This window comes from Sapajus apella, unplaced genomic scaffold, assembly GCF_009761245.1.
Source record: "Sapajus apella isolate SASKATOON/1434 unplaced genomic scaffold, GSC_monkey_1.0 scaffold105, whole genome shotgun sequence".
Classification (NCBI taxonomy): Eukaryota; Metazoa; Chordata; class Mammalia; order Primates; family Cebidae; genus Sapajus; species Sapajus apella.
In genome coordinates this window covers 6,783,965-6,809,890 of record NW_022437045.1, presented here as the reverse complement: position 1 = coordinate 6,809,890, position 25,926 = coordinate 6,783,965, and the positions used below count along the sequence as shown (strand labels likewise).

The following is a 25,926-nucleotide window of genomic DNA, read 5'->3' as shown; positions in this document are numbered from 1 at the left end:
TGATACACTGAGGTTCGCTTTCTGTAATGGCCTCATTTTGGTATATTTTGCCTCCTAGGTTCTAGGAATTGGTAAAGCTCAGCAAAACCAGAAGCCCAAGACCAGCCTAAGACAAGCAAGGAATATCTTTTTTTTTTTCTTTGCCATCTAAACATTTTTTTTTTTCAATAATTTCAAGTGTTTGAAGACAGCGTCTTAGAATTTTTTTCTGTTGAAATCTTTGTAGTTCAGACCAAAAGTATGTCTTTTCATGAGCTTAAGTGAAATAAAGAAACATTTAGTATTCAGAAGAAGCGCTGTGAAATTTTGGATATATAGCCAACAATTTTGAGAGTATTGGAATGGAATATCTGGGAATTTGACAATACAGTCTTCAGAACCCTTGCTTGTAGAGAATAGCTTGAACTTCACAGTGTTATTTGTTGGAAAAATCTCCTTTTAAAATAAGATAATTGGGTCTGCTCTTGGTGAAGCTTTTAGTGCACTAGACACATTGTCCTTCTTATATTATGCTGTATATGTGGGCTTATTTGCTTTCTCCTCAGTTTTATCATTTTTAGTTTCAATGATTAACCCTTCTGTTGCATCTTCATATTCTCTAGTGACAGATTATGAGCTTTCAGAACTCTCTGAACAGGAGGGTAATGGGGAAAACAGAAGTGGCAGAAGCAGGGAGACATAATGAAAAATTTTATGTAGTTAAATGGAACAGTTCTTTTCTTATGTTTAATCGTTTTGTGTCTTGTTTAAGAAATCCTTCTCCACTCTAAGGTTATGAAGATATTCTCTTATATTCTCTTCTAAAAGCTTTTAAAATAAGTTTTTCATATTTAGAATTGTGGTGAGAACATTCAACATCCTACTGTTCTCAATCTCTGATGGAAGGGCTTCAAAGTTAGCTAGATGTGGTGGGGTTTTTTCCCCCCATAGTTAGATTATCAGATTAAGAAAGTTCCTTTCTACTCCAAATTTACTAAGAGATAAATTTCAAGTTTTACCCAACATGTTTTCTGCATTATAATGATTTTTGTGGTTGATATTCTTTAGCATTTTAATGTGACAAAAAAAATGATTGTTTTTCTAATGTTAAATTAACCTTGTATACCTGGGATAATCCCAACTTGGTCAAGATGCATTTTTTAAATAAATTGCTGAATTCCATTATTAACATTTTGCGTAGGATTTTTGTACCATGTTTGTGAGGAAGTTGAGTCTGTAGTTTTTTTTTCTTTTAATGCCCTACTTCTGTTTGGTATCAAGGTTGTGGTCATTCCATAAAATGAGTTGGAGGGTGTTTACTCTTTTTCTATTGTTGGGAAGAGTTTGAGAATTTAGCGATATTATGTCTCTGAAAGTTTGAGAATTTAGTAGTATTATCTCTGTGAACTCTTAGGAAAATCTTTGCTTACTAATTCAACTTATTTAATAGTTAGCAGACCTTTCAGTTTTTCTGTTCTGAAGGCAGTTTTGGCAGGTCATATTTTAAGAAATTTGTCTATTTTGTATAATTTTTCTAATATATTGGTATAATAAATATTCTCACACTCTTCATTAAATGACAATAACATCTGTAGTGATGCCTCTGTTTTCACTCCTGATATTTGTTAATTGTGCTTTCCCTTTTCTTGATCAATCTTGCCAGGGGATTGCCAATTTAATCAGTTTCTACAGTGAACCAGCTTTGGTTTTGATGTTTCTCCCTATTGGATGTTTGTTGTTGTTTTCCTTAATATGTCATATTAAATATTAACTTCTTTCTACAGTCTTTGGGTTTATTTGGCTATTTTTTCCTAACTTCTTGAAACTGATTTTTAATTCATTAATTTTTAGGGTTTCTTCCTATCTGAAGTATGTATATAAGGCTTTGAATCTCCCTCTACTTATAATATTTTAGTGTTATTGCATAGATTTTTCAATATGTAATAATTTCATATTTTAATTTTAAAATATTTTCTAATTTTCATTAAGGTATTTTTTTTAAGTTATCTTTTTGTTACTAGTTTAATTGCATTACAGTCAGAGATCATTATCTATTGGGTCATTAAAATATGTTAAGAGTTATTTTCTGGTCCAATAACTCTGCTTAAAAATAATGTGTGTTTAAGTCTTTAATCCATCTGGAGTTAATTTTAGTGTAAGGTGTCAGGAAGGGGTCCAGTTTCTGCTTTCTGCACATGGCTAGCCAGCTTTCCCAACACCATTTATTAAACAGGGAATCCTTTCCCCATTGCTTGTTTTTGTCTGGTTTGTCAAAGATCAGATGGTTGTAGGTATGTTGTGTTGCCTCCGAGACCTCTGTTCTGTTCCATTGGTCTATATCTCTGTTTTGGTACCAGTACCATGCTGTTTTGATTACTGTAGCCTTGTAGTATAGTTTGAAGTCCGGTAGTGTGATGCCCCCCGCTTTGTTCTTTTTGCTTAGAATTGACTTGGCTATGCGGGCTCTCTTTTGGTTCCGTATGAAGTTTAAGGTCGTTTTTTCCAGTTCTGCGAAGAAGGTCATTGGTAGCTTGATGGGGATAGCATTGAATCTGTAAATTACTTTGGGCAGTATGGCCATTTTCACGATATTGATTCTTCCTAACCATTAACATGGAATGTTTCTCCATCTGTTTGTGTCCTCTCTTATTTCGTTGAGCAGTGGCTTGTAGTTCTCCTTTACATTCCTTGTTAGTTGTATTCCTAGGTATTTTATTCTCTTTGTGGCAATTGTGAATGGAAGTTTGTTCTTGATTTGGCTCTCTTTAAGTCTGCTTTTGGTGTATAGGAATGCATGTGATTTTTGCACATTGATTTTGTATCCTGAGACTTTGCTGAACTTGCTTATCAGTTTCAGGAGGTTTGGGGCAGAGACGATGGGGTCTTCTAGATATACAATCATGTCTTATGTTAAACATAAGCCCTAACACCATAAAAACCCTAGAAGAAAACCTAGGCAAAACCATTCAGGACATAGGTGTAGGCAAGGACTTCATGACCAAAACACCAAAAGCATTGACAACAAAAGCCAAAATAGACAAATGGGACCTAATCAAACTCCACAGCTTCTGCACAGCAAAAGAAACAGTCATTAGAGTGAATCAGCAACCAACAGAATGGGAAAAAATTTTTGCAGTTTACCCATCTGACAAAGGGCTGATATCCAGAATTTACAAAGAACTAAAACAGATTTACAAGAAAAAAACAAACAAGCCCATTCAAAAGTGGGCAAAGGATATGAACAGACACTTTACAAAAGAAGATATACATGAGGCCAACAAACATATGAAGAAATGCTCATCATCACTGGTCATCAGAGAAATGCAAATCAAAACAACATTGAGATACCATCTCACGCCAGTTTGAATGGCGATCATTAAAAAATCTGGAGACAACAGATGCTGGAGAGGATGTGGAGAAATAGGAACACTTTTACACTGTTGGTGGGAGTGTAAATTAGTTCAACCATTGTGGAAGACAGTGTGGCGATTCCTCAAGGACCTAGAAATAGAACTTCCATTTGACCCAGCAATCCCATTACTGGGTATATATCCAAAGGATTACAAATCGTTCTACTATCAAGACACGTGCACACGAATGTTCATTGCAGCACTGTTTACAATAGCAAAGACCTGGAACCAACCCAAATGCCCATCCACGATAGACTGGATAGGGAAAATGTGGCACATATACACCATGGAATATTATGCAGCCATCAAAAACGATGAGTTTGGGTCCTTTGTAGGGACATGGATGAACCTGGAAACCATCATTCTCAGCAAACTGACAGAAGAGCAGAAGATCAAACACCGCATGTTCTCAGTCATAGGCGGGTGTTGAACAATGAGAACACATGGACACAGGGAGGGGAGCACTACACACTGGGGTCAGTTGGGGGGAAATAGGGGAGGGACGGTGGGGGGTGGGGAACTGGGGAGAGATAGCAAGGGGAGAAATGCCAGATGTAGGTGATGGGGAGGAATGCAGCAAATCACACTGCCACGTGTGTACCTATGCAACAATCTTGCATGTTCTTCACATGTACCCCAAAACCTAAAATGCAATAAAATAAATAAATGGGGAAAAAAAAATTTCCTGATACAAGTTTGCTGTTGTAACATTTAACTATAAAATTATGAAAATAAATCAATATCCATAGTAAACAAGTCAAAATGAGTGTGTTATTGGAAGAGAGACAATTAACTTCCTCCCTGTTTAAAAAAATGACAATAAATCATATTCTCTGCATTTAATTCTTCCTCTTTCCACCTCCCCCAATGGAAAAGAAGCCACAGGACTTCTAGAGGAAAGAGTATTTTGATAAAGCAGCAAAAGCTCTGTATATTTTAAATTTTATCACGGACATTTTCAAGCATATTCAAAAATAGCATGTACATATTGTCAGTCTTGGTTCATTTATTCCCTCCAGATTACTTATTATTTATTTACTGCCGAATCACTTTAAAGCAAATAATTTCGCCTACCAATACTTAAAAAGCTCTCACAAATAAGGATGCTTAAAAAACAAAACAAAACAAAACAAAAAATAAAAATAATGTGTGTTTTGGCCAGGCACAGTGGCTCACGCCTATAACCCCAACACTCTGGGAGGCCAAGGTGGGCGGATCACCAGGTCAGGTGATCGAGACCATCCTGGCTAACACGGTGAAACCCCATCTCTATTAAAAATACAAAAATTAGCTGGATGTGGTGGCACACTTGTAGTCTCAGCTACTAGGAAGGCTGAGGAAGGAGAATGGCTTGAACCCAGGAAGCAGAGGTTGCAGTGAGCCGAGATTGTGCCACTGCACTCTAGCCTGGTAACAGAGCGAGACTCTGTCTAAAAAAAAAATGTTTTCTGTAATATTTGGTCATTTTTGTCAATTGCCTTGAAATCTTCTGTATCCTTACTGCTTTTTTTCTTCTGCTTATTCTTTTATTACTGAGAGGGACCTGTTAAGATCTTTCACTGTGTTCTGGATTTTTACATTTCTTCTTGGAAGTCTGTCTTGAGGTCATGTAATGTAATTGCATACATATTTAAAATTATGTTTTCCCAGTAAATTAAATTGTATTATTATAAACTGACCCTTTTTATTATCTACAATGCTTTTCACCTTAATTTTTTTAAACTAATTTAGATATGTGATGCATGATATAACTTTCAACCTTTCTATATGCTTATGTTTTAGATGTGTCACTTATAAACAACATACTTGGACTTAAAATAATCATTGGCCTTTATTGGGAGCATTTAGTTCATTTACATTTAATGCAACTATTCTTGTCATGGTTAAAAATTCAGCTGTTTCTGTTGTTCTTCCTGAGGTAACGTTTTTTTCTCTAGCTGCTTTTAAGATTTTTATATTTTATTGTAAAAAGTATAGTTTTTAAAAATAACTCTTTGTTTTACAGGGCCTTAGAGTAGAAATATGCCATTTACACAGCTTACCTATAGGCAAGAAGCCTGAAATAACTTGTAGTTTTTCATCTAATGCAGCCCCTGACTTACTTGCATTGTTGTCAGGATTGATTATGAAACTTAAGCTTGGTGCCTTCTCTTTAATCGTATTCTTCCCCTTGTAGCAACTGTGTTTAATGTCATTAAAAATAGCCAGGTGCAATAGTGCACACCTGTACTCCCAGCTACTCAGGAGGCTGAGGCTGCAGGATCTCTTGAGGCCAGGAGTTTGAATTCATCCTGGACAACATAGAAGGCCTCATTTCTAATTTAAAAAAAAAGAGAAAGGAAAAGGCTCTTGGCGGGGGGGGGGGGGGGGGGGGAGAACTTACCAGACCTCTTACATCTGTAAATTTGGTATGTTTCATGAGCTCTGCAAAAATATCAGATGCTATCTTTTCAAATATTGCCTCCACCACATTCTGTTTGAATCAAATGATCAAATGTATGTTAGACATTGTCACTCTTCACTCTGCTCTATTTTTTCTTATCCTTTTCCTATATTTTCCATCTGTTTGTCTCTCCTTGCCCAATTCTAGGTGTTTTCTTTTGACTCATCTCCCAGTTCATTAATTTTTCTGTCGCTAGTCTAACCTGATAGTCAACCATGCTTTTAAGTTCTTAATTATTATTTTTCAGGTCCAGAAGTTCTCTGTTTTTTCAGATTGTTTATATTACCTTTTTTTTTTTTTTTTTTTTTTGAGACGGAGTTTCTCTCTTGTTACCCAGGCTGGAGTGCAATGGCACGATCTCGGCTCACCGCAACCTCCGCCTCCTGGGTTCAGGCAATTCTCCTGCCTCAGCCTCCTGAGTAGCTGGGATTACAGGCACGCGCCACCATGCCCAGCTAATTTTTTGTATTTTTAGTAGAGACGGGGTTTCACCATGTTGACCAGGATGGTCTCGATCTCTTGACCTCGTGATCCACCCGCCTCGGCCTCCCAAAGTGCTGGGATTACAGGCTTGAGCCACCGCGCCCGGCCTTATATTACTTTTTATTCTTTATTTTTGTTGTTCCAGAAGTTCTCCATTTTTTTCAGATTGCTTATATTACCTTTTATTCTTTATTTTTGCTGTCGTTTTTGTTTTTTCTTCTATTTATTTATTTATTTTGCCTTTTATTCTTTTCTGTACCCTATAGATTTACATGTTTGTCTTTTTTCTTTAAATATAGTAATCATAGTTGTTTTATCTTCTGGGTCTGCTAATTCCAGTATTTGGAGTCTTTGGGCATCTGTCTTTATTTTTTTTTTTTTAATTAATTCTACTGTTTCTTGTCCAAGATGTTTTCTTCTCTTTGTGCCTGATTGCCTTTGGTGGGTTGCTAACAATGACATTTAAAATTATTTGTATATTGGCATTTGCTTTTGCTAGACAACTGGGGTACTTTTGGGCAGGCCAAGTTTACTCCAAACTCAAGTTTGAGGCAAGACTTATCAAACTGATGTAAACACTTGAGGAATAATTTATTTATGATTCACACTTCCCCTAGGATTTAGTTTTGGGGTCCTAGCTTATTGGACTTCCCATTGTGTGTGGATCTGGGCTTTGATATTTGTCACCCTTGGTCCCTGAATATATATATAAATGGAAAATATATAAAAATGGAATTTAGATGTGTAGGGATTGGCAAATACAGTCGAAAAAAAGTGTATCTTCTGTGCTTATTTACCTGTGTGAGTTCATATTTTCTTCGGCCTGCAAATTTCTTGCTATGCTGTAAGCTCAATAATTTTTAAAAAGACTTTGAAAGTGTTTTATTTAGAGATCCGAGTGATTTTCAGCTGATAGGAGATTGTTTCAAATAACCTAGTCCATCATTAACAGACATTTGAATTCCTCATCTTTTTGTAGATAACTTTTTTCTTTTTCTTCATTTATAATTAGTCTGGAGATTTTGCTTGTTTTTTCTTTGTTTTTTGGGGGGTGTTTTGGTTTTTTTTTGGTTTTTTTTTGATACTCTGTCGCCCAGGCTGGAGTGCAGTGGCACAATCTCGGCTCACTACAACCTCTGCCTCCCAGGTTCAAGCAATTCTTGTGCCTCAGCCTCCCAAGTAGCTGGGGTTACAGGCATGTACCACCACGCCTGGCTAATTTTTGTATTTTTAGTGGAGATGGGGTTTCACCATATTGGCCAGGCTGGTCCTGAACTCCCAACCTCAAGTGATCCACCCACCTCGGCCTCCTAAAATGCTGGGATTACAGACCTGAGCCACCATGCCTGGACTTTTCTTTGTTTTTTTTGTTTGGTTGGGTTTTTTTTTGTTTTTAAAGAGACTGTGTCTCTCTCTCCGTTGCCCAGGCTGGAGTGCAGTAGTGTGATCATAGCTCACTGTAGCCTTGAACTCCTAGGCTCAAGCAATCCTTCTACCTCAGTCTCCAGAGCAGCTAGAAATACACAGGTGAGCCATTGCACTTAGCTGGAGTTTTAAGGATAGTCAAGATCAGTAATAAGGAGTCTGTAAATCTATTCTTTTTTATAACCTTACCCATCTGAGAACTTTATCTTCTTCTCCCCAGTGGTCACCTTATGATCAAGAGATCATTTAGTTTGTCACCTTTCTTGTTCTTATTTGCAGATGTTGATGAATGGCACGAATCAGAAGAAAATGTTGAACACATTCCGTTCTCACATACCCGCTATTCTGAGAAGGAAATGGCTAAGAGATCTCAGGAATTTTATGAACTTCTGAATAACAGACGGTCAGTCAGGTTCATAAGTAATGAGCAAGTCCCAATGGAAGTCATTGATAATGTCATCAGAACGGCAGGTTTGTAATTGCAGGTGGGCTCTTTGGAAATGTTAGCCACCTTACTGGTGTGACTCTAACACTGGAAAAATGTCAAAGTTCTAACGTGGTGAATAAAGTCTAGAGTGATATGTTTATCTATAAAGTCTTACCCAAGGGTTGAGTGACTGCCAGAAACACAGTGATTTCTACTTTCCACATTGTGATGATTACAAATTTCTTGGAAGCAGATGTGACAATCGTTCAAAACTTCTGAAATTATTCAGTTTATGAATTTTTAATTAAAAACCAAGATTTCTGATCACATCATTATATTAATGTATCGATGGAGATATATGTTCTTTCTTTCCCCTCCCCTTAAAACACAACAGACACACACGCATTCACATACTCACAGTTATATTTTTTTTTTGGAAGCAATTTCTTATATTACACACTGTGATGCTGTAGTACAGTATTCTCATAAACTAGCAAAATTTACTTATGTGAATTTGCAAAGTAAACCAAAGGAAGACAAAAAACATTTCTAATGTAAATTAATTTTTCCAGTGAGGAAAAAAAATATGAGCTACAGAAAACGGGGAGAAGAGATAAGAGAAAGGTCCCTACTTGAGAATCTCCTGTGATTGCAGTCTTTTTCTTACATAAACCACATTTATTTGCAAAAATTATCACATGCCTATTATGAATCCATAGTCCAACATGAAAGGAAGCAAAAATAAAATATTTCACTTTAGTTATAAATACAAATGCATTAGATCGTTGAGTCCTTAGTCTAACTAATGGCGGTTACTAAGTTTCCCCTTTATCTGTATCTGTATTTCTATATGTGTATGTACACATATGCTGTTAAGGTAAATTTGGCACAACTAAAAACATTAGGGAAAAATTTATTTCTTATGTCAAGAGATACAAATATTTAGTAAACAAATAAAATGGATACAAAGTTAACTAGAATCACTCTGTACAGTAATTTGGGCCTCATGTTTAGTTTTTGACTTGCATTTCCCAAGCCAGTTGTGACTTCTAGTGCTGGGAGTGGTGTGTGGCAAACAAGAACCCCAACAAGAGTCTTCAGCCCTTCCTCCCTCCATAGGTGGAGCTTATTTCATTAAACTACCCACGGGAAGGAAGGAATAGTTGCTTCTGAAATATCCCACCAGTGAGTCACTATGGTCTGTTCTTGGGAACAGTGGGCCATCTCCAGGGCTGAGGGGTAACACCCAGATCAGAAGCTGGCCCCTACTCTCACTGGAATCCCACCGGGAATTGAGGTTCCTTAGACAAAGGTGAAGCTTTGCCCTGGAACACTGGAACTGATCAAGGTGTGGGCTGAGGGTTCCCGAGGTCCCCGGGAATAGAATGACACACAGCCATTCGTATTGGGTACCCATGGCGAAGAATATACATGGCCCTGCGTATTGAGTACCCATGGCTAAAAATAGACATGGCTGTTCGTATTGAGTACCCATGGCTAAGGATTCCCCAAGTGTTGTGTGTCCCCAAGGACAGGCCAACATCACAGTGCCACACTCACAGCTTTGATATAGGGACCAAACTATGTATAGCTAAGTTACCTTTTAAGTAGTGTTTTAAAAACCATCTTACCATGTACATTTTGCCATCTTCAATAAACTTCACAACTTTATTCTTTTTCAAGAATATCAAAACAAATGATAGTCTGGAGAATTCTGGCTATCAAAATTTTGAAAACTTTGAAATTTTGAAAACACCCTGAGCTTCTTTCCTTAGCAGTTGCGGTGCAGTTACTTGGGTACATTTTCTCCCACATATTTAGAGAAGCAGTGGTGAGTTCCCATAGTGCTGGAACTAGTGGGCTTGATCAGTGATCAGTTGGCTTGATGCTGAACAACATGGACTTGGCAGCAGCATGACAGGGTCCACTGCCAGGCATTTGTTTTCTGGATTATCTAACTTCATTTTGAGCAAGTATACATTATTTTTTATTTTTGAGACAGAGTTTCACTCTTGTCGCCCAGGCTGGAGGGCAATGGCTTGATCTCAGCTCACTGCAACCTCTGCCTCCCAGGTTCAAGCAATTCTCCTGTCTCAGCATCCTGAGTAGCTGAGATTACAGGTGCCCACCACCACACCCAGCTAATTTTTGTATTTTTTGTAGAGACAGTGTTTCACCATGTTGACCAGGCTGGTCTTGAACTCCAGACCTCAGATGATCCACCCACCTCGGCCTCCCAAAGTGCTGGGTTTATAGGCATCAGCCACTGTGCCTGGCCAAGTATGAGTTATTATGTTTATCCTTAAAAACATTTTTTTAAGAGACAGGATGCCACTCTGTTGCCAGGCTAGAGTGCAATGGTGCAATCATGGCTCACTGCCTCCCAAGCTCAAGTGATCCTCTCACCTCTGCCTCCCAAGTAGCTGGGACTACAGGCACACACAATCATACCCTGCTAGTTAAAAAAAAAGAAATTCTGCAAAAATTTTTTTGATCCTCCAGCCCCAGCCTCCCAAAATGCTTGGACTACAGGGATGAGGCACCACACCCAGCCTTTCCTTAATTTGCAGCCTCACACTTTCCTGCAGTTTTAATTTCTGATTTTAATGGAACGGGTGACAGGAACAGCCCCGAGTGGGGCCCACACAGAGCCCTGGACCTTCGTGGTTGTGAAGGACCCAGACATGAAGCACAAGATTCGAAAGATCATCGAGGAGGAAGAGGAGATCAACTACATGAAAAGAATGGGGCATCGCTGGGTGTCAGACGTCAAGAAACTGAGGTACAAACGGTGGTGGAATTGGGGATGTTCGCCTTGGTGGTTAAAATAAAATAACCAGCACTGCCATGTCCTGGCTTTATTGTAAATGTTAACAAGCTTGATTCTGCCGCTGGGAGGAATTATGGAAGTTAAGACAGGGCTCACTTCTGTATCACCATGTGAGTGTTTGGTAAATAGACTCTGACTCAATTATTTACTTAGTAAATAATTGAGGAATTACTTCACTTTTTACCCATCTGGAACATAAAATGGTGAAATTTTTCTCAAGACCTTGCATGAAGCAAAGTACATTTTGCTAAAGTGATTGGGTCTTCCAAATGATTTTACTAAAGCAGGTTTTAGTTTTAGGACAATTTTACCACAATTGTGATTATTTGTGAGGCCTTAGTAACCTTTTGGCTTCCTCAACTCCAGGAAAGAAGTGGAGGGGAATTCACTGCAGTGCCTCAGCGAAGGCAGCCCCTGGGGTCTGCTCCAGGCACCCACAGTCAGCATGATCTATGCAGGGAATGGAAAGTGTTGGTTCATTGAGTGAGTCAGGAAAGTGGATTACAAGAGGCTTCTCTGTGTTGATATTTCCATGACTTAAAATTCTAATGCTTGGCTTTATTAAAAGCCACTTCATGTATTTTAACTATTTTCACCCTTGAAATAACAATAGAGGGTGGGTACACAATAGTACATTTTACAGAGGAGGAAACAGCTCCATGGGAGGCTAAGTAGCTTGCCCAGTGGCCAAGATAGACCAGCTCCAGAGCGGATCTTCTAAATCGTTACCATTTTCCCTCTTTGTAGGAAGAAAAGAAATGATAACAGTCAAATGTGACTAAGCTGGTTGAAGTATAGTTAAGTAGCTTTGAAAGTGCAACATACAGATGTTCATAGCATAAGAGGAACCATGGAGAAATATACAAGTGAGCTTCATGTGCTTTGGAACAGTGAGCATAACTAGGCTACAAATGGAATGAAAGGTGATTGTCTCTTGCTAATGAATGACATAGATATCCTAAGGTAAATCCCAATATATGGGATAATAGGACTCTCTGTCCTTTGACTATCTGTGCTAGAATAAAACTTCTGCCAAAGTGTGTAGGCCAGGGTAATGACATCAAGAAAGAGATATTCTGAGCTGGAAAACAAAAATTCAGCTCTGTATTTATATCTCACATGAATGATCTCCCTGTCTCACAGAAGTTCCCTTCCTTTTTTCCACAACTGGGCAACAGCATCGCCATCTCCCCACCTGTGGTTTTGGCTGAACCTCACTGATATCCTTGTCTTCTCCCTTGCAGAATTTTGGCTCATTGCATGCTGGGTAATAGGACCTGTCCTTCTATCTTTCAGCATTTCATATGTCTTTCTATGCCAGGCACTTATTAATACATGTTTATGAAACTGAATGATCCTGGTCAGAAAAAGAGGAATGAGACAAAAACAAAAATTCTGCAGCTTTTCAATTTAAATATAAAAGATGAGTGAGTGTTGGAAACAGATGCTCGGTGCTGCAAAGAAAAATTAGCACTGAAACAAAGGCTCTCTCGACAAGGCAATTTTTACTTTCTGCAGGAAAGTTAACCTTGCTGGCCATCTTGTCACGAGAGTACAATGAACAAAGGAAAAGCAGACATATTTATCCTTTATGCATGTGGGGTTGTCCTTACTGCTGTGTCTGATCTCCACTGGTTGGAGCCAGACTTCACAATCTAAACTAAAACCCAATTGGCGAATAACTTGAAACTTTTATAAACAGGTAAAAGCAACGGAGAACCAAAAGGAAGTCCAAATAAGGAAGGAGCATAGGCTGTGCGCTGAGACATGCATATGGGCACGTCCAGCACAGATATCTTGGTTAATGTAGAAGGACATAGAATGCACTACGTGCCTATAAGCATGTTTAACAGCTACATAGGATAGGGCTTAACAAAGAGTTATTAACAAAAAGCAAAAAATATTTATTCTTTAACAAGAAAGAAAACTTTGAAGAAGAACTTTCCTACTTCCCACAATTAGTAAACATGTTTTTGTTTTTATCATAAAGAAGCTAAGGTAGTAAAAAGGGAACAAAAAATACAGGCAAATATTCTCAGGAATTTCTTTTCTTTTCCCAGAACCAATTGGATTAAAGAGTACTTGGATACTGCCCCTGTTCTGATTCTCATTTTCAAACAAGTACATGGTTTTGCTGCAAATGGCAAGAAAAAAGTCCACTACTACAATGAGATCAGTGTTTCCATCGCTTGTGGCATCCTGCTAGCTGCCCTGCAGGTATGTTGAGACATCAAGGGTTAAAGGGTGACCTTATTAGAACATTTCAGCTGAGTTTTCACTTCAGAGACATTTGGGCATTGTTTTTTTATCTAAAGTAGAATTCCTAAGTAAGGTAACTCTGATGTGAAAACTGACTCTGGAAACCTGGATTGCTGAGTATGATGGTTCAACAAGCTGGGAATTCCCTTAAAACATCATTTCAAGGTTAGAAAAATTGGTGTTGTGTTTGCTGTCATCTGTAACAACATGAAGTTTCAAGGTTTTGGCAGGCATGCATGAAGAATTTTGGAGCCTAAAAATCACAAAGACAAACTCCCTGGATACATTTACTATTGCTAGCTGAGATGATGGAATGACTAAAAAGCCATAAGAAGGGCTCTTCATAGAGCCCCTTTTCTGAGAAGTTTGTATTGCATGGCATTAGGAAGATGGTCACGTGCTTTTAAAAAATTCCATTTACATAGGAATGAGTGCAGTGCTAACATGAAGTGGAGCAGGATTGCTGTATAGATTTCAAACTATTCTTGCATTCACTCAACAATGCATTCACTCAGAAAATATTTTCTGAGCTTTTTATTTTCTGGGTTTTTTTTTGAGACAGTCTCACTCTGTCACTCGGGCTGGAGTGCAGTGCTGCCATCACAGCTCACTGTAACCTCAATCTCCTGGGCTCAAGTGATCCTCACACCTCAGCCTCCTGAATAGCTGGGACTACAGGATTAGTCCTGGAACCAATTGGACCAAAGAGTACTTGGATACCGCCCCTATTTTGATTCTCATTTTCAAACAAGTACCTGGTTTTGCTGCAAATGGCAAGAAAAAAGTCCGCTACTACAACAAGATCAGCTGATTTTTGCATTTTTTTGTATAGATGGAGTTTTGCCATATTGCCTAGGCTAGTCTCAACTCCTGAGCTCAAGTGATTCACTCTTCTCAGCCTCCTGAGGTACTGGAATTAGAGGCATGAGCCACCATGCCCAGCCTCTATGTGGCAGTTCCTGGGAGCCACCAGGGATAGTTGTCTGATTAACCGTATATTCTAGCAGAGACTGGGGGTCAGGTAGGGAATAGAGAGATGGTAAATGCATAAAATAAATGTAGAAAACAAGATTATAAGAGCAAGTAATCATACTTTTAAAGGACAATGAATTCCAAAAAGAAAAAAAAAAAAATGAGCTTCTTTGCTGTCTCAAAGAAAAACATGTATGTTACCCAAATGCCCATCGACAATAGACTGGACAAGGAAAATGTGGCACATATATACCATGGAATATTATGCAGCCATAAAAAATGATGAGTTTGTGTCCTTTGTAGGGACATGGATGAATCTGGGAACGATAATTTTCAGCAAACTGACACAAGAACAGAAAATCAAACACTGCATGTTCTTACTCATAGGCAGGTGTTGAATAATGAGAACACATGGACATAGGGAGGGGAGCATCACACACTGGGGTCTGTTGGTGGAGGCCAAGGGAGGGACAGCAGGGGAGTGGGGAGATCAGGGACAGATAACATAGTGGGGGCCAAGGGAGGGACAGCAGGGATAACATAGAGAGAAATGCCAGATGTAGGAGACGGGGGGATGGAGACAGCAAACCACATTGCCATGTGTGTACCTATACAACAATCCTGCATGATCTACACATGTACCCCAGAACCTAAAGTACAATAAAAAAAAAAAAAAAAAGAAAAACGTGTGTGTTGAATAACACCTCCCAAAATGTTGTCATTGTTACACAGAAGAAATGTGTTTTAGGTTATTGGGGAAATTATCCTGAAGGAGCTGGCATTGATTTCCTTCCTGAATCTGTAAGCAGGTAAATCATGGAATCGTCATTCAGAGTCAGACCGCAGGGCACTGCCACCTGGTTGAGGGTCCTGGAAGAAGCCAGCAAAGCCTGCAGCAAGCTCAGCTCACAAAGCTGCCTGGGTGCCTCTGCAGCCCGCAGTCTTTTCCACTTTGCCATTGAGTTTGCTGCCCCCTAGCTTTCCATAAGGCATAATCCTAAGAGTAGGTCATGATTAGTGAGGGAGGAAAGAAAAAGCTCCATGGAGCCCCCATCTTTACTATGATGACTGGGTCCACCAAGCTCGCCAGACATGTCTTGGAGAGGCAGCTTCCAGAAGTTCCTGGTCAGGTTTAGAGGTGGTGATCTGTTTGGAAAAGCTGGAGAGGGGCAGTGGGGGAAGTGTCTGGAAGCTAACTCATTGCGTTTACTTAGGTGTTTGCTATTTGGAGGCTTAGAAAGAGGTCGATGGGGTACCTCTTGGACACTGAGGCCCCTATCAACGGGCATCAGTATTTCACTGGGTGCGGATGCAATACTTCCATGGTTGGTTCGGTAGTCATAGGAACTCACTGTGGTGGTTGTTGTTTAGAATAAAATATGAAGCCTTTATTAATACATTAAATATCAAGATCTAGCAGTAGCTCTATAATTTTTAAGTAGTGATGAAAGCAATGATATTTTAAAATATCTGTAACAGCTGTAAAGTGATATGAAAATAACTGTGGATTTCATTGGTGATAAAGTCATAGATATTGCTAACACTACTGTGTTTTGTTGCCTATATTTATAAAGGAAGAAAATTTCAGTTAGATGTCAGTGAATATAAAGCCCTTTTTTTTTTCCAAATCCAAATTAGATCTGCCGAATTAAATCGCTGGCCCTTTGGGGGTCTGAGGATTCCATTTTAAAAATTTCTGATTTGGCCAGGCATGGTGGCTCACCACTGTAATCCCAGCACTTTGGGAGGCCAAGGCGGGTGGATCACCTGAGGTTGAAAGTTTGAAACCAGCCTGACCAACATGGAGAAACCCTGTCTCTACTAAAAATACAAAATTAGCTGGGCATGGTAGCGCATGCCTGTAATCCCTGCTACTCGGGAAGCTTAAGAAGGAGAATCACTTGAGCCTAGGAGGTGCAGGTTGCAGTGAGCTGAGATCACACCACGCACTCCAGACTGGGCAACAGGAGCGAAACTCCATCCCCCAAAAAAAAAAAAATTCCTGACCTATAAGAAGACCAAAGTACTCACATTGAGAGAGTGAAAGAGGAAATAATAATAGAAGTCAACACAATATTAATAATATTAATAAGATAAACTGTTTAATATGGTCTGCGAATTTGCAAATTTCTACTGCTAGAGATATACAAAATTCAGTATGGAGTAAAATCTATGTCTTGAAAGAGGACCAAAATATAAAGTGGCACCAAATTAAGACGTAAATATTTTCTCAAAAAAGTTTAAGATGTATCCATTCCAAGTTCAAATACTATGTGAAGATATGATCAAGAAGAAGAAATACCATAATAAAGTAGAGGTAATGACAGAAAGATGAAATCAGTTAGATTTTTGGATGCATGTATTCTTGAGAACAGTCTCTAGGCATTGTAAAATCCTTATGAATCAAGATATATAATGATGTTGTATGAGAGATCTTCAGCAAGAAACCATATCAAGTCACTCTAGATTCGTGTGTGTTTGCATGTGTGTGTGTGTATGGGTTCAAATGCTAATATTAGAGTTATTGGTAACAAATCATAGATCCCAGGCAGATCACTAGAATTCAGGAAAGAATATTTAGTAGGAAAATTGACCAGGTATGGTGGCTCACACTTGTAATCCCAGCGCTTTGGGAGACCGAGAGGGGCAAATCACTTGAACTCAGGAGTTTGAGACAACCTGGGCAACACGGCAAAACCCCATCTCTACAAAAAATACAAAAATTAGCCAGGCACAGTGGTGCATGCCTGTAGTCTTAGCTACTCAGGAGGCTGAGGTGGGAAGATAGCTTGAACCCAGGAGGTGGAGGTTACAGTGAGCTGAGATCATGCCACTGCACTCCAGTCTGGGCGATAGAGCCAGACCTTGCCACAAAAAGAAATCAGAAAAAGAGAGTATTTAGCAGGAAAATTATGCTGTATTTGGGCTAGGACGTTGCTTTGATGGACTGCTTTTATCATTTGGTTCTTGTACCAGGACACAGACCAACCAACCCCTTAGCTAAAAGGAACTCCCTGTTGGTTTTGCTTTTCCTTTAGTGTGATTGGAATCCCACAGTATTTTTCTATAAAATAATCATTCCTATTTCTTAAGCATCAGTGAAAAATAATAGTATTTTTATTCTTCCAGAAGCTCCCCACTGCCTGGAAAAGAAGGGAGGAGGTGGGGAGATTGACAGGGGCGGGGAGGTTCATGATACCATTACCTGAGCCAGCAGCCTCTCTGCTACCTAACTTCAGGGAAATGACAGGAAGAGCAGGTATAATCGGGACAAGAAGGTCCCCAGGCTAGAGGCAGAGCTGTCATTCTGCCTGCTGACTTTAAAATGCCTTCTTGCCCTCTCTTATTTTAGAATGCAGGTCTGGTGACTGTCACTACTACTCCTCTCAACTGTGGCCCTCGACTGAGGGTGCTCCTGGGCCGCCCCGCACATGAAAAGCTGCTGATGCTGCTCCCCGTGGGGTACCCCAGCAAGGAGGCCACGGTGCCTGACCTCAAGCGCAAACCTCTGGACCAGATCATGGTGACGGTGTAGGCAGGGACCCCCAAGGGTGCGGTGGGGAGGCAGCGCCCCTGCTTCTCCCTGTGCCTCTTGCCTGCTCCTCTGGGGTCTCTTGGCTGCTCTTTCCCCAGGTGTCAGGTCTCCCAGTCCCTCCTCTTCTCGGGTGGCCACAAGGTGTCAAGAAGCCTCTCCACACTCTGTGGCACTTCACGCCCCTAAGTCCTGTTTCTTATCCACTTTGGAAATGCATGAACACTTTATAAAGAAGGTGGCCTAGTTTTTAGGTTTTAAAAGTTATTCTAGAAAATCACTATTGGCTTTTTTCTTTTATTTTTAAAAACTCACCTAGAGGAGACAGTCAGAAATTCATCACAGTCCCAAAAATTCAGCTACATGATGACTCGAATTTAAATTTAGATTAATCAAATGGTCTCTTGCTCTTGGATTTCTGTTGGCTTTTAGACAAAGGATATCCTTTTGAGATATACTTTTTAAACTGAACTTCAGGGACACCTTGCTAGTTTTGGATACATAACCATTGAAGTAACTAAAATGTGGCCAGGTGCAGTAGCTCATGCCTGTAATCCTTGCACTTTGGGAAGCTAAGGAGGGTGGATTGCCTGAGCTCAGGAGTTTGAGACCAGCCTGGCCAACATGGTGAAGCCCCATTTCTACTAAAAATACAAAAAAAAAAAATAGCTGGGCACGGTGGCACACGCTTGTAATCCCAGCTACTCAGGAGGCTGAGGCAGGAGAATCACTTGAACCTGGGAGATGGAGATTGCAGTGAGCTGATGCTGAGATGTGCTACTGCACTCCAGACTGGGTGACAGAGTGAGATTCTGTCTCAAAAAACAAAAAACAAAAACAAAGTCCTTCACAGAACAGGACAGGGCACGCTTGGGTGGCATGGGCCTCGCTGGCATGTAAATCGTCCGTTGCACTGCCTAGTGTTGTAGTAGATCTGACTTGCAGCAATTCACAGAAGCTGCTAAATACTCAAGAATCTTGCAAGCCAATTATTAAACATTCATAGCTTGAAATTGCCCATGGTGGGAGAATTTACACCACAACCACTACAAATCAGGGCTTGCTTGCTTTTTCTTAAAGAGAGCTGCTTGCCATGCATAGCACCCATAGGATCTCCCTTCTCTTCTACCGCACCCCATGAAACACACTGACCCCTCTTCTCCACATGATAGCACAGCTGTTTGGGACTGATGGGGTCACAGGTGCCAGGTTGGGAATGCCAGATGTGGTCTTCACCCATCACCCTCTGCCGTCCTCCCAGGGGTGTTGCATGTAAAGGCAAACTCTTACACAGCTTGGATGATTTTTTATCAAGCAACTCCACTGACCTCTTTATCCCCTTCCACTGTGCCTTTCTTCTTCTTGCTTCTTCTCGTTCTCCTCATTTTCCTTGAGAAAACCCTCTCTATAAAAAATTTCCATAGGCTATGTGGCTCACAAACAACAGAAATTTGTTTCTCACAGTTCTGGAGGCTGGAAGTCCAAGGTCAGGGTACCCGCATGGTGAGATGCTGGTGAGGACCCTGACCTGGGTTGCAGACTGCTGACTTCTCATTGTGTCCTCATGTAGTAGAAAGAGGGTTAGAGCCTCTGGCATTCCCTTTATAAGGGTACTAATCCCATCATGAGGCCCCACCCTCGTGACCTTATCACCTCCCAAAGGCGCCTCTCCTAATACCGTCACATTGGGGGTTAGAGTTTCAACGTATGAATTGTGGGGACACAAACATTCCATCCATGGCACTTACTTTTTCGGGTTTGGCATGCTGCTTGGTACACGGTTAACATTCATAAATGGTGGGTGCCCTTACTGTGGTAGACACCATTGTCTATGCAAGGCAGCTCTGCTTGGGATTCAGGAAAGCAAAGGTAACAAGGGTGGGTGAGGGACTCCCTCCTCTTTAGAGAAGCCTGTCTGTGGATCAGGGGCAGCTGCAGGGCCAGATGGAGTTGCCCTGCAGGAAGTCAGCCTTACCCCATCAGAGACCAACTTGAAAGAATTTTTTCTCCGTGTAATTGATATTATCCATCTGATATGCAGCCAGGTTATTTAGTTCCGAAGCATTGGAGTTGTTGATTGCCACTGCCCCGTGGTTCTCACTCTTTGCAGGCACTTTAAAAATTTTTATTTAAAAAACTATGTACAATGGAAAGATCTGGCCATTACCTTAACCTAGTGATAAAGTTCTAACACACCATTAATGGTAGGATAACTGACATTAGGTGCCCCTGTTGGATGCATTATGAAATATTCCTTCCAAAGATGTCAATGGAAACTAATCAAGTCTTACACCTAACTTTCAGTTTACAGTAAATACAGAGGATAAGGAAGTTAATGTTGTGGTAGAATAACTAAAATGTGCATCATTCTACAAGAAATAGGCCTGGATTCTTTAAGGAGCAAGTGTCATTGGGGGAAGAATGAGAGGGGGACTGTCCCGTTCTTGCTACTCAAAGGGTGGTCCTAGGCCCCTAGCATCATTGGCATCACCCGGGCGCTTATTAGAATCAAAGACTCTCAGGCCTCACTCAGACATCCAGAATCAAAATCTGCATTTTAATAAGATCCCCGGGTGACCTGCATGCCTGCTAAAGCCTGAGCCCTGTTCCAGATAACCAGAGACCCAACAACCAAAGGCAAAGTGTAAGCCTTGATTGGATTTTGCTTTAGGAAAAATCTCATGGGTATAAAAGACAAGTGGGAATGTTGAATGTGGATCTGGTGGTGGGTGATATCGTAGTGATATGAGTGGTGCATGCTGACGCACTGAGAGATGAAGCATCATATTGACAACTTCAGGAAAAAAGAAGGTGCGTGCGTATGTGTGTTCAGAGAGTGTGAGAGAGAACTGACATGGTAAAATGTTAGGTGGAGCATATACAGTTCTCATTATACTCTTATCTAAAATTTATGTTTGAACACAGTCAAATCTAAATGGAAATACATGTAAATAAGCATTTCTTTGAGTCATATAATTTGCCTAAAAGTGCCCTCTAAGTACATCGTTAGGTTAAGCGATTTACTGAAGACAGCAGATATCATGCTTATTTCATTGCATTGTCTTGGAACGTCCCCCAGTTGGATAGATAGAGCTGTGAAAATGAGAACCGGAGGAGAAATAAGGTGAGAGGCTCACACTGCTTGCAGGGAACTAACTGAGTAATCAAGGAGAGGAGGGAAGCCCTTGGAAGGAACATAAAATCCATTTCAACCTGCCTGCCCCATGGAATGGAGGGTCTCCTGTGACCAGAAACACCAGCCACTTCTTCTACCCCAGCACGCCCCACACTAACTTCTGCTGCAGCATCATGATCAGGGCAAATCAGCACAGTCCCCCGGCCATCACTGGTGTCTGAAAAAGTAAAGACAATTTTCTTCCTTCTTTCTGCAGCCCCAAGCTCTTATTAACCTTCTTTTATGTGTTCATTAAATGCAGTCATGTGACAACTGTGTTCAAAGTTAGAAATAGTGGTCTGGGAGGCTTATAGGTCCTCTTGCTGTTTTGAGGCCTTAAAACAGAAAAAAATAGTGGAATGATTGCATCATTGTGAGGAAGAATGCTTAATTAAGAAACCTGAAAATGGTTTGTCTTACTGATAGGACTCACCTGAAGACTCTACTTTGTCAAAAGGGAACACTGATTTGAAAGCTGTGTTAACCAGCATAGGGTAGAGCCACGGTCCTCGTACTTGCTGACGTTACTCATCTGGGAGTCTGTTAAAGCACAGATTGCTGGGCCACACCCTCAGGCCGTGTGATCCAGCAGGGCTGCGTGGTGCCCAAATGCTCCCTTTCTAAAATATTCCCAAGTGTTACTGATACTGGTGATTGGGTACTACTTTTTGAGAACCACGGGGCACTGGCAATCACCAAATGCAATGCTTCTATGACTTGACATGATAGAAGTTCATTTCTTGGGCAGGCAAAGTCCCCTGCGAGCCTGGAAACCTTCCAAGACAATTGCTTGGATGGGGTAACCCAGTAATCCTGTGGGATGCATCTTCCAGGGCATGGCTAGAGAAAACACTGGAAGAGCTCACCCCAACAATTCCATTCTACCTTGGCCCAGGAGTGACTGCCTCACTCTCACAGACCATTAGCTAGAACTAGTCATGTGACCTCACAGGAGGTGGAGCAATGTTATCAATGTTATCATCCCCCTGCACCTGCAAGGAATGGGGCCCAGATGTGCATAGGTGCTGGATGTCTCTTCTCCAAAATACATGACTGAATTTGGAAAATAAAACTGGATATAACAACAAAGAAAAGGAGGGGAGAAGGAAAGTTGAAGAAAATGGTGAAATCAGAATAGGACAGTGAAAGGCATAAATATTTTCTTCTGGAACACTAAGACTGGTTGATATTTGTCTGACACAGCTCAGCATCACTTTGGGTCAAAGAAAATCAATACAAACATACATAAAGCAGATCTAAGATTGACTTCTTCCTAGACATTCCTGCATCTGCCCACAAAATGGAAACTTCCATCAAGAAGTACAGGAGAGTCTAGCATTTCTTCTTATTTGCTCCTCCCTGTGAAAGGAAGGGTGACTTCTCTGATGCATTAAATTGGTGGTAAGTAGTTATTGCTCATGCTCAAACCCCAACAAAGTGCACCCCATTTTAAGACAAATTTAGAAACTGGGGATGATTCGCCTTGCAAAGATGATCCACCAATTAGTTTCTCTATTTACTTTATTCTTGCTCTGTCAACCAGGATAGAATGCATTGGTGTGATTGTGGCTTACTGCAGCCTCCAACTTCTGGACTCAAGTGATCCTCTTGCCTCAACCTCCCAGGTAGCTGGCACTACAAGTGCACACCACCACATCCAGGCTAGTTTTTCTAAATATTGGAGTTCCCGAAGAGTATTCAAACTGCTGTGAAGACATTTTGTAAGCATCTTTTAGGACTATCCATAACTGGAAGAAAAACACATAGTTATCAGTGGATATTGCGCCTGAGAGGCATGAGAAATATAATTGTTATTTTGCTAGGTATCAGCAGAGTGCTCTCTTATAATATGTGTGAAACAGAAACAATGGTAACACCATGTTTTCAATTCACTCATAGATACAAGTAATGAGAGGTACAGAAGAAAGGTTGCTCCAGCTCTGCTGCTACTGTGCCTTCCCTCTCCTGCCCCCACCCACCTCACAAAAAAGGCTGGAGACTCAAAAATGGCTGCGTTTCTCTACCTTTTAGAAAGTGTGAATAGCAGAGAACTGGAGGTGGGGAAGGTAAGGAAGTGGAGGCAATGGGCCGATGCATCTAAGGCTGATGCCAGGTCCGCTCCCTATCTGGGTGGCCTCAGCTAATGACGTCCAGGACATCCAGGGGTAGGCACGAGGGAGAACAGTCCCTGAAGCTGAGATCCTGCCAAGCTAAATACAGTAGTTCTAATGAAATGTGAGAGGCTATAATCTCATTTGGGAAATTCCTAAAAAGTCACGAGACAGAGGAATGGTTTATGTTATTATCATGACCTGAGAGTCATGGCTCAGAGCCAAATGTTCAGGATTAAATTCAACAGCACATAAATGTCTTTAGAGTGAGATGGAAATATGTTAGCAATGCCTGCAGAGTGCCAAGTAAATGCAGAAGCCAATGAGATCATAAAGGAAGTTGTTAGCTAACCTAGGTGGAGTCTCCAACGTCCTTCTACTCTAATAATTAAAAATAAAAATAGTAATTAAGAGGTAATTGGAATAAAGGTTCTAAAATCAAACCCCTCTGAAGGGTGAAGACTGGGAGCCTCCTGTTGCCACAGTAACGCCAGCACTCAGAGCACTGTCTCCCAGCGCTGGAGTATTGTCTTCTGACCTGAGCTCCTAAGCAACCACTGCTCATCTGTGACATCCGCCATATTGTGGGCATGAATCCTTAACAATAGTAAATAGTAAATCAGTTCCCTTGTTGGGCAAATGACTTAAGTCTGGGAATGTGTAGAATTAATTACGAAAATGATGCAATAATTCAAATCCATAATATTGATACTTTCATGTTAAGTTTAGGAATAATCTTGTGTATTTTCCGTAAGTGATTTGAATCTTTAAAAAGCTTATATGATTCCAATCTGAAATGTGAAATTTAAGTTTGTCATTTGAAGTTGAAAGGTATAAGAATATTTAACTTAACTCATTAATGGTATTAGACTAGATTTACTGTGTTTATAAGTTAAATGTATTAGATTTACAAGGGATGTTCAAGTATATGAGAATGTTTCATCTTAATTTGGTATAATCTTGCCATATCAATGATTTGAAGCGCTAAAATAGAAAACCAAATATGATAAATTATACAAGCAGTTTAGAATGTTTAAGAGATTTTAATAAACAAAGCCTGTAACTGAGACTGATGATTTAAGCTAGTTTGGTTTATTTAGCTTAAGTTAATCAAATGTTAATTAAAGTCCCTCTTCCCCAGAGAGATTTGTTTTATTTTATTTGTTTACTAGATTTATAAGTAGAACAATAGAATGTGTGTATCAGGTCAGAATACTTTTGACAGAAAGTAATAAACCAACACAAAACCTCACTATGACCTAAACAAATAGGGGATGATTTTTTCCTCCTAGTGAGAAGTCTGAAAGTAGATATTAGATGCTGGTCTGTTGGTTCAATGAAGTTAGTGCCAAAGTCTCAGTGGTTCTCTTGGCCTTTCTTCATAGCCACAGGATGCTGTTATAGCTTCACCAATCACAATCAGTACAGTGCTTGAAACATAATAGGTGCTCAATAAATATTCAGTACATATTGAATGTGTACAGAAATATATATCTAGTCCTAAGATTTTAGAATGCAAGATCTGAAAGGGACATAGGAATCTATGTTGTTAACTTGTGTTCCAGGTGGTTCTGCTGACCAGGTGAGTATGGTAAATGTGGTAAGTGTTCTCAAGTGAGCTCAGCAGTCCTAGGGCTGTTAGTACTTTCCATCTGCCAGGGCCTCCCTGGTCTAGACCTCCAGCCTTGACCTTGTCATGAAACTCCAAACTCTTACTCCCAGCCGCTTTCTCTGCCCCTCCACTTAGATGTCAGTAGGCACGGAAACCTTTTCATCCTTGAAGTACTGCTTTTGAATCTTTCCCATCCCTTACTTGGTCCTTCAATTCATACTTTTTGGAGTGGAGCCCCAAATCTAGAAATCATCTATATTAGTCCATTCTCACACTGCTAATAAAGACATACCTGAGACTGGATAATTTATTTAAAAAGACGTTTAATTGATTCACAGTTCAGCATGGCTAAGGAGGCCTCAGGAAACTTACAAGCATGGCAGAAAGAAAAGCAAACATGGCCACAGGAAGCAAAAGAATGAGAGCTGAGTGAATGGGAAATCCCTTATAAAGCCCTCAGATCTCAGGAGAACTCACTCACTCTCATGAGAATAGCATGGGGGAAACAACCCTATGATTCAATTATTTCCCATGAGTTCCCTCCGATGACACGTAGGGATTCTAGGAACTGCAATTCAAGATGAGATTTGGGTGAGGGCACAGCCAAATCATATCATCATCTTAAATTTCTGTGATTATCTCGTTCTCCACATCCAAATCTATGAGGAAGTTATACGGACTTTATCTCTGAACACTGATCATGGAAGGGGAGTGAGAAGAAGCAATGTGAACAGAAAGATCATGCTGCCTCCTGCTGTGAATAATAAAATCTCTTGCTCTGACCCAGGAGTCTCATGTCTTCTATCAGCATCCACACGACTAAGTCAGGCTATCTTGCTATCTTGCAAGGAGGGTAAAATCTTAGGCCCTTTATGGTTCATGACCCTTGGCATTAGATGTTCTCTCCACCTGCAATGCTCCTCCCCTAGATACTGTCATGGCTGCTCCCTTCATATCAGTCATGGTTCAGCTCAACCTAGTACCTCTGCTGAGAAGCTTTCCTTGACCACCCAATCTCCAGTATCCCTGACCAAACCTCAATCACTCCCAATCACTTCAGATGTTTATTTTCTTCAGGGCACTTATCATTATTTAATAAATTTTAAAATTTTTATAGGGCAACATTTAAAATATATACACAAAATACTAAGAATATTATGATAAAAGCTACGTAAACACAACTTAGGTTAAGATACAAAATATTATCAATACAGGCAATATCCCCTATGTATTACCCCCCAATTCCATCCTCTTTTCTCCCTCCACAG

General features: G+C 40.3%; 1 protein-coding gene across 1 annotated transcript in view; it reads left to right on the top strand.

Annotated features, from left to right (window-relative positions):
- The window catches only part of IYD (iodotyrosine deiodinase), a 39,884-nt gene extending 14,444 nt beyond the window's left edge, over positions 1-25,440 (top strand). Inside the window, exons 2-5 of the mRNA XM_032258830.1 lie at positions 8,020-8,211; positions 10,790-10,949; positions 13,058-13,214; positions 17,581-25,440. Of these exons, the coding sequence (XP_032114721.1) occupies positions 8,020-8,211; positions 10,790-10,949; positions 13,058-13,214; positions 17,581-17,763 (692 nt within the window). The 3' untranslated portion in view covers positions 17,764-25,440. The remainder of the gene's footprint in view (positions 1-8,019; positions 8,212-10,789; positions 10,950-13,057; positions 13,215-17,580) is intronic.
- Positions 25,441-25,926: the final 486 nt, after the last annotated feature.